Here is a 9,208-nt window from a genome sequence, read left to right as displayed (position 1 = left end):
CTCACTGTGTTATCAAGTATATTCCCAACAGGACAGAACTTCAGTTTTAATCAGGAGTCAGTGAGAATAGAATCTTCCATTTATGGTTTTACATATCTGATAACAAGAACGTTCTACAGACTGGCTCTTGTCTCCACACTTTTCAAACCTCCCTTTTCCTCCCCCACCCAGCTACTTCTGGTGCCAAGCACTGGGGGACACGTTCATATCTGTCCTATCACTGTAGCACCCTGTGTCCCCCCAAATTCATTCCATGGCACAGTAACAGGTAGGAAATCTCTAGGAAGCCATCTCTAATGGAATGGCTAGCAAGGACATGTCTATTCCCAGGGGTGACTGTGAACCCCATAAATCTGCCTCATTTAACTCAAAGTAAGCAGGCACATCCTTAGTCATGTCCCCAAAGAGGCTGCAGCCCATTCCACACCATCCAATAGAAGGGTGACAGGGGGCACCAGAGAAGGGGAGACAGAAGCTCTCTCCAGTTGCAGCTAAGGGACCTTGCTTCCCCAAATTTTACATGAAATCATACTTGCCGGCGAACACAGTGCTTAGAGGCCCTCCTACGGGCTCTACCACTTGAGCTTCTGGAAATCCAAACCGGCTATGGATTAGAGTTGTGTGCCTCTCGCTTTGCTCCCACCAGCAGGAGCAGAAAGACGTGACCAGAAGGCATAGAAAGATCAGGACTCAGGATGCCACTGGGGTCTGAGAAATATACCACAAGCAAGAGATAAGGGCAGGCCCCCCCCAAATGACAGGAACCAACAAATGAGGGGATTGGCCAATCCGTGAGGAGACATGAGCAAGAGGTGAGAGGAGAGAGATGTGGCAAAAATGTGTAGGGACAGGACCTGAAGACGGGGAGTCTTGTGTGTAGGTGGGCGGGGTCTCATGAGGGGCGTGACTAACAGTTGAGGGCGGGGCTAAAGACTCAGGTGTCCTAACTGACAGAGGAGTGGACTCTGAAGACCAGGGCCATGGACACACAAAATGTGAGTAAGGCCCACCTGGCAGGGGTCTGCCCTGCGGATGATGAGCCGTGACTTCCAATGAGTGGGAGACCGGAAATCAGACGGATGGGCCTGGAAATGAAGGGGCAGGGCCACTTAGGCCGGGCCCCCTTTCTTCCCAGCCCCACAGATGGGGACAGCAAGGGGAGGGCGCCCCACTGAGCATCTCCGTGTTCTTCCCTCCCTCGATCAGTCGGAGAAGGCAGCCATAAAGATTCAGTCATGGTGGCGTGGCAACATGGTGCGCCGGTCGCTACTGCATGCAGCTCTCAGGGCCTGGGTCATCCAGTGCTGGTGGAGGTCGGTGCAGGCCAAGATGCTGGAGCAGAGACGGCGCCTGGCACTAAGACTCTACACCTGCCAGGAGTGGGCAGTGGTGAAGGTGCAGACGCAGGTCCGAATGTGGCAGGCCCGCAGACGGTTTCTCCAGGCGCGCCAGGCAGCCTGCGTCATCCAGTCTCACTGGCGCTGGCACACCAGCCAAACCCGGGGCCTGATTCGGGGACGCTATGAGGTCAAAGCTAGCCGGCTGGAGCTTGACATCGAAATCCTCTTGACCTAGGGAGCTAGCAGAGCCAAGGAGACTGGATCTCTCTTCCAATAAAGACACTTACTGACCGCAGTCGTGCCCTTTGGAAATCAGACCCATAAAAGAGGGATCCACTCCAAAGTCATGGTCTAGAGCCCGTCTCAGGGCACACCACCCTAGACCCTGGCACCTACTGCAAACCTGAGTCATCTTGCACCCGAAAGAGACCCCCACGGCTCAGGATGGGCTCTGACACCTCAGTCAGCCTGGCTCAGCCAGGTTCTGCGATGGGCCCAATTTTTTGGCAGCCCCTCCCCTGGCTTCTCCATTCAGGGTAGGACACCAGAGAGGCTGCAGCCAGAGCCAGCTGGGAAAGCCAGGATTCCACAGCCCTGTGCCGGGCAGGGCCCTCGGGGCCAGCGCAGGCTTGTCGGGGAGCCGGGAGGACAGGGCACCCAGCTGAGCAACAGCCCGCCAGGCTCTGTGCCTTCCTTGGGGCTAGTCTGCCAGAGCCATCCCTGGGGAGGGCCAGGCCAGGACTGAGGAGCAGCAGCTGTGCGGGCTGCTTCGCCCCCAGGGGCTGAGACGAGGCTTCCCTCCCCTCCGCTGGCCATTTCTGGGGAGAACCAGAAGTGGAGGGGGAGAGGAGAGAAAGCCCCAGAAGATGGGTCTGAGGAAACAGGCAGAGGGAGTCCAGGGTGGGGGGGTGGGGAGCAGAGGGAAGGACTGTCCCTAGACCACTGGAAGTCATTGGTTTGGGGATCATCCTCTAAGTATTACCACATCCTCAGAAGCAGCTGTCCTGGAGTCCCCCCAAGATCCCCTTATTGGCCCCAGTCCTTCCACAGATTGCCACAGCCTCTGCAATGTCGGCCTCAAGGGGGTGTCAAGGGGCCTCTGAGGGCTGAGTCTGCTGCTAACAGGCAGCCTCTAGGTTCAGCCTTCCCTGTACCAGTCTCTCACAGCCTCTGCTCTGACGTTCAAGGTCCCTCAGATGTTTGTCTTGGAAGCTGCCTCCCAGAAGCCTGAGGCTTGTGACCCTCCCTAGGGGTCTGTGATGGGTGGCCTTGCCCAAGGGGTGGGAGGACCAGCTGGGGGGGTCCTCATGGGCCTGGCAAGTGGGTAAGGATTTCCCTCCCCTCAGGGCTGTGTGTGTTTTGGGGTGCTTGCGTGTGATTGGGGCTCAGGGCAGTGTCTCCGCCATAGCTGTGGCAGGCGTGGGGATTCAGGGATCAGTCGGACACCAGCCTTCAGTAGCTGCAGGTGGCCATGGTGCAGCCGGGTATCTGCTCTTCCAGAGGAGCCCCTTCAGGAGTTTTGGGCGCGGTTCTCACCTGCCTGCCTTGCAGGAGCGAGTGATAGGAGGCTAGTTAGGTCTGCATCCTAGCAGGACAGAATTCTGCCTGACTGTGCCTGCAGCCACCACCGCTGCAGTGAGAGGTGGTTAAACCCGAGGTTGGCAATGCTCGAAGTGTCTGATTCTTAACCTGCATTGGATGCTGGAATCCTCTGGGACACAAAACACACCAATGCCTGGGCCCGCCCACAGATTCTGTTTAAGTGGTCTGGGGAGAGGCCTGGGCACGATTTGGAAACTGCTGAATTTTTGTTGTTTTGTTTTGTTTAAGATTGTATTTATCTATTTGACAGAGAGAGAAAGAGAGAGGGAGGGAGGGAGGGAGAGAAAGAACAAGCAGGCAGAGCAGCAGGCAGAGGGAGAGGGAGAAGCAGGCTCTCTGCTGAACAGGGAGCCTGATGTGGGGCTCGATACCAGGACAGTGGGATTACGACCTGAGCCAAAGGCAGCCGTGTAACCAACTGAGGCCTTCCCAGCTGCAGGCAGAGGAAGTGAATGAGATGTAGGATGGGAGTCCACAGACAGGACCCCCATTAGCACCCAGGTCCGCCAGAGCTGGCCTAGACGGGTGAAACCACCCATAGTTCCTCACAGAGGTGACGCAGCGGGCAGGGCCTTCAGAGGCAGACACCCTCCCGGAACATCACAGAGCCTCCCTTCTCTTCCCTGCTGCCATTGAGAATTGGGCTGCCAAGAAACTCTCCCTGAGAATATACTGCAACCCCGGAAGTGAGGATAAGAGGGGCAATGATGCTGGCAGCCTTGGGGCAGCCTGAGGGGACTCTGAGGAACTCTGTATCCCCATTCTTGCTCCTTCCCCAGGCGACACTGTGTCCCCAAGAGATAAGTGCCCTAGGCCTGATCACCAAAGAAATCTATTGACCCTCAGGCTGGTCCACATACTGGGGTCCTAAGAAGACAGTTCAGGAAGTGAGGGTCCATCCCCTTCTGGTCCCTTCCAGCCCTGAAACAGGATTCCCAGGTGGCATTTCATCTCCTTGCTCCCAGGATGCCTACCCCATGCTCTCAGGCCCATCACAGGACCGACCCATTTCCAACCTCAGTTCTGATCCCACCGTTCAGGTCTCCACCCTGATTTGTGTTTTGCTTCTCTCCATCCCACATGGAAAACACAAAATGAGATGGCACTGTGCCATTTCAAGATTTACAGTAAAGCTACAGTAATCAAAGACAATGTGTTATTGTTGAAAGAACAGACAAGTAGATCAATGGAACCGAAGAGAGAGCCCAGAAATAGGCCCACACAGATACAGTCAACCAGACTTGGAAAAATGACCAAAGGCAATCCAATGGAGAAAGTTTTTACAACAAATGATGTAAAAAAAAAAAAAAGTGACGCTAGACATAGACCTTACACTCGTCACAAAAATTAACTCAAAATGGACCACAGAAGTACAATACTCCCAGAGCCACGAAAGAAATAACCAGCAAGCTAGACTTCATTAAAATAAAAACTTCTGTTCTGCAGAAGACACTGGTGAGGGCACCTGGGTGGCTCAGTTGGTTAAGTGACTGCCTTCGGCTCAGGTCATGATTCTGGAGTCCTGGGATCGAGTCCCACATCAGGCTCCCAGCTCCATGGTGAGTCTGCCTCTCCCTCTGTCCTCCCCTCTCATGCTCTCTCACTGTCTTTCTCTCAAATAAATAAAATTAAAAAAAAAAAAGAAGACGATGCTGGAGAGAGAATGAGACGGTAAGCCTCAGACTGGAAGAAAATTCTTGCGAAAGACACATCTGAGAAAGACTGGTTATCTTAAAAAGACAAAGGACCCTGAAAACTCAACCCCAAGCAAATGAACAACTCATTAAAAATTAAGAAAATTCTGAGCAGACAATGTACAGACGACAAATAGGCCTATGAAAAGATGTGTCACATCATATATTATTACAGAATCGAACATTAAAAATTAAATTTAAAAATTTAAAATTAAATTTAAATTAAATTTTAAATTTAAAAATGAAATCACCCTATACATCTATTATTAGGAAGTCTAAAGTTCAAAACACTGATAATACCAAAACACTGATAGCACGAAATATGGAGAAACAGGAACTCTCATTCAGTGCTGGTGGGAATGCAAAATGCAAAAAAAGAAAAAAAAATACACTCTGGGAGACACTGTAGTTTAATACAAAACTAAAGTAGGCTTCCCCATAGGATCCAGCAACTGAGCTCCTTTGAATTTACTCAAGTGAGTTGAATGTCTACACAAAATCTGCGTATGAATGTTTACAACAGTTGTATTCACGATTGTCAAAAGTTGAAATCAACCAAGAAGTCCTTCCCATGGGTGAACTGAGAGACCCCCTGCCGTGCATCCACACCACGATGGAATATTTAGTGAGAAAAAGAAATGAGCTCTCAAACCACGAAAAAGAGGAAGGAAACTTACATGCATATGGTGAAGTGAAAGTGGTCTAGAAAGGCTACATATTACATGGTTCCAGCTCTATGACAGTCCGGAAAAGGCAAACTACAGAGAGAGTAAATAGTTGGGTGGTGTTTGGTGGAGGAAATGAGGGATGAATAGGTGAAGAACGGGAAATTTTATGGTATTAGAACTATTCTGTATGATAGTATAAATGCAGATACATGAAATTGTATATTTGACAAAAACCGTAGAGCTACCTACACAAAGTGAACTCTAAATTATGGACTTCAGTTAATAATAAGGGATCAATATCAGTTTATCAATTATAATAAATGTAGCACACCAATGCATGATGTTAATAATAAGTTAAACGGTGTGCAGCAGGGAGCCCATGGGAACTCTATTTTCTGCTCAATTTTTCCATAAACCTAAAACTGCTCTAAAAGGAAAGTCTGTTAATAAAAAATAAAAGGCATAATGATTAGAACTAAAGTACTAAGGCTGTCTGCATTTTTAAGCAGCCTGATTATGTACATAGAAAATCATAAAGAATCTACCTAAAAACCTACTCTAATACATGAGTTTAGAATAGTCATGTCCAAAGTCAATTGTCCAAAGAAGATATACAAATGGCCAACAAGCACATGAAAAGACGTGCAATGCCACTAGTCATTAGGGAAATGCAAATCAAGCCCACAATGAGATACCACACCATACCCATTAGGATGAGTTTTATTAAGAAACAAAAAACCGGGGCACTTGGGTGGCTCAGTCTTCAGGTGTCTGCCTTCAGCTCGGGTCATGGTCCTGGGGTCCTGGGGTCCTGGGGTCCTTGGCCTCTGTGCTCAGCAGGGAGCCTGCTTCCCCCTCTCTCTCTGCCTGCTGCTCTCCTCACTTGTGATCTCTCTCTCTCTGTCAAATAAATAAATAAAATCATTTTTTTTAATCTTAAAAAAAAAAGAAACAAAAAGCCAAAATAACAAGTGTTGGCAAGGATGTGGAGAAATCAGAACATTTGTGCATTGCTGGGGGCGGAATGCAAATGGTAGAGCTGTTGCAGAAAATGGTATAGAAATTCTCAAAACATTAAAAATAGAATTACCATATGACCCAGCAAGTCCAGTTCTGGGTATATACCCAAAAGAACTGAAAGGAGAAATACAACAGATACTTGTACACACATGGTCATAGCAACATATTTGTAATAGCCAAAAGGTGGAAGCTACCCAAGTGTCCATTGATAGAGGAATGCATAAACAAAATATAGCATATATGGAATGTTACCCCACCTACAAAACGAATAAAATTTTGACATAATTTACAATATGAATGAGCCCTGAGGACATAATTCTAATGAAATAAACCAGTCACAAAACAATAAACACTGTATGATTCCACTTATATGAAACTTCTAGTGTAGTCAAATTCATAGAGACAGAAATTAGAATGGTGTTTCCAGGGGGAGGGGCAGGAGGGAATGGGATGTTAGTGTTTATTGTGTACAGAGTCAGGTGGAGAAGATGAAACAGATTTGGAGATGGATGGTGGCGATGGTTACTTAATGTGAATGTTTAACCCCATAGAAATGTACTCTTAAAAATAGTTAAGATGGAAAATTTTATATCATATATATTTTACGACAGTAAAAAAATAAGTTGTATCTAACAACAAACTTCAAACTGAAATTAAACTTAAATAAGCATTTCCAATAACATCACAAAAATCAAATGCAGGGGCACCTGGGTGATTCAGTCAGTTAAGCATCTGACTTTGACTCAGATCATGATCTCAGAGTTCTGGGATCAGGCCGGCTTCAGGCTCCACACTCATCATGGAGTCTGCTCATCTTTCTTCCTCTCTATCTGCCCTTTCCCCCACTCATGTGCCTCTCTCTAATAAATACATAAAATCTTAAAAAAAAAAATAAAATGCCCAAGAAACAACATAAATAGAAGACTCCTACACTGAAAATTATACAACATTGCTGAGAGAAATTAAAGACTGAAACAAATGAAAAGATACACCATATTCATGCACTGAATAACAATACTGCTTAGTTTCCCATAAACTGATCTATATATTCCATGCAATCCCAAACAAAATTCCAGAAGATTGTTTTTTTAAAACTCAAAAAGGCTGATTCTAAAACCTATGTTGAAATGCAAAGGACCGGGCGCCTGGGTGGCTCAGTGGGTTAAAACCACTGCCTTCGGCTCAGGTCATGATCCCAGGGTCCTGGGTTCTAGCCCCACATCGGGCTCTCTGCTTGGCAGGGAGCCTGCTTCCCTTCCTCTCTCTCTCTGCCTGCCTCTCTGCCTACTTGTGATCTCTGTCTGTCAAATAAATAAATAAAATCTTTAAAAAAAAAATGCAAAGGACCTAGAACAGCCAAGACAATCTTGGGAAAAAAAAAATTGAAGGGCTTATCTGATCTGACCTCATTTACTATAAGCTACAGTAATTAAGAGAGTGTGGTGTTCATTAGAGTAAAAAACACATCAATGAGACAAAACAGAACCCAGAAATAGTCCCACTCATTTTTGGTCAACTGATTTTTTTTTTTCATATGGTCAAGTATTTTTAAAAAGGGTGTCAATGTAATTCAGTGAGGAAAGTAGGGTCTTTTAAACAAATGATGCTGAAGCAACTACTTGGGGGGAAAGATTATAGTTGAAGCATACAATAGAGTGCTAAAGGCCTCAGAGGAAAATCTGGGGATAGTTTCACTCAGAAATTAGGGCATTCAAAGTGCCTGTGTATACTAGGAGATTTAAAAAGCTGTGCTCATGACCAGGGCAAGACTCATGCCCTGAAAACACCTGCAAAGACCTGAAGCTTTCACCTCTCTCTGATCTCTAAGCTAAGAGTAAATAGGAAGGGAAGGCTAAGGGAGAGTTCTACATGGCCCGGCTAAGTGTTGAAGGAGTGTCCCAGTGCAGAAACACTTTGCAAAAACCAGGAGAGTCCCTTTTCTTTCTTTGTTTCTTCTCTCTCCTGGCATTTAAGAAATTTTCCAATAAATCACTAACTGAACACAGCTAAAGGAAGCTAGACTTCAGAGACCACATATTAAGAACATTGACTTAAAAAAATAATTTAGAAAAGTCAATAACCAAACAACTATAGCCCACAGCAAGCCATAAAAAGATAACTTAGGGAAAGAGAAAATTCTAATTTCCAGAGTTACCACATTATAAACAAAACTTTCAGTTTTCAGCAAAAAAGTTACAGAACATGCAAAGAAACAGGAAAGTATGACCCATTCACAGAAAAAAATGAACATAAATTGTCCCTGAGGAAGTAGAGACACTGAACCAATCAGACAAAGACTCTAAATCAACTGTCTTAAATATTCTCAAAGAGCAATTGAACACCATGGACAAAGAGCTAACAGAAACTGTGACAATGTATGAACAAATAAAGAATATCAACAAAGAGAAAGAAATTATAGAAAGGACCAAATAGTAATTCTGGAGTTGAAATGTACAATAACGAAAACAAAAATTACAAGAGGGCTTCAATAGCAGATTTGAGCAGGCAGAAGAAATAATCAGTGAACTTGAAGATAGGCCATCTGAAATCATACAGTCTGAGAAGAGATAAAAAGAGAACAGAAGGAAAATGAATAAAACTTAAGAGAATGAGACACCATCAAAAGTACTAAAATATGCATACAGGAATCCCAGATTCCTAAGAGGAGAGAAAAAAATGGGCAAACAGAATATCTGAAGACCTGGTGGCTGAAAACTTCCCAAATTTAATAAAATAAAATAATCTAAATCTCCTAGAAGCTCAATAAACTCCAAGAAAGATGAACATGAAGAAATCTATTCTGAGACACTTTATAATTAAATTGTCTAAGGCCAATGACAAAAAGAGAATCTTGAAATTAGCAAAAGAAAAATTCATCATGCGT

At 45.6% G+C, this 9,208-nt stretch overlaps 1 protein-coding gene across 1 annotated transcript; it reads left to right on the top strand.

Moving 5' to 3' along the window:
- Positions 1–962: 962 nt before the first annotated feature.
- Positions 963–1,626, top strand: IQCF6 (IQ motif containing F6). The gene is made up of 2 exons (XM_032868528.1): positions 963–995; positions 1,207–1,626. Exons 1-2 carry the CDS (start codon positions 981–983, stop codon positions 1,573–1,575), a joined length of 384 nt encoding a protein of 127 aa, XP_032724419.1. The 5' UTR covers positions 963–980; the 3' UTR covers positions 1,576–1,626.
- The last annotated feature ends 7,582 nt before the right edge of the window (positions 1,627–9,208 follow it).

The sequence above is a fragment of the Lontra canadensis genome, unplaced genomic scaffold (assembly GCF_010015895.1).
Source record: "Lontra canadensis isolate GAN:19392208 unplaced genomic scaffold, GSC_riverotter_1.0 scaffold35, whole genome shotgun sequence".
Taxonomy (NCBI): domain Eukaryota; kingdom Metazoa; phylum Chordata; class Mammalia; order Carnivora; family Mustelidae; genus Lontra; species Lontra canadensis.
This window is presented reverse-complemented; position numbering and strand designations above follow the sequence as displayed.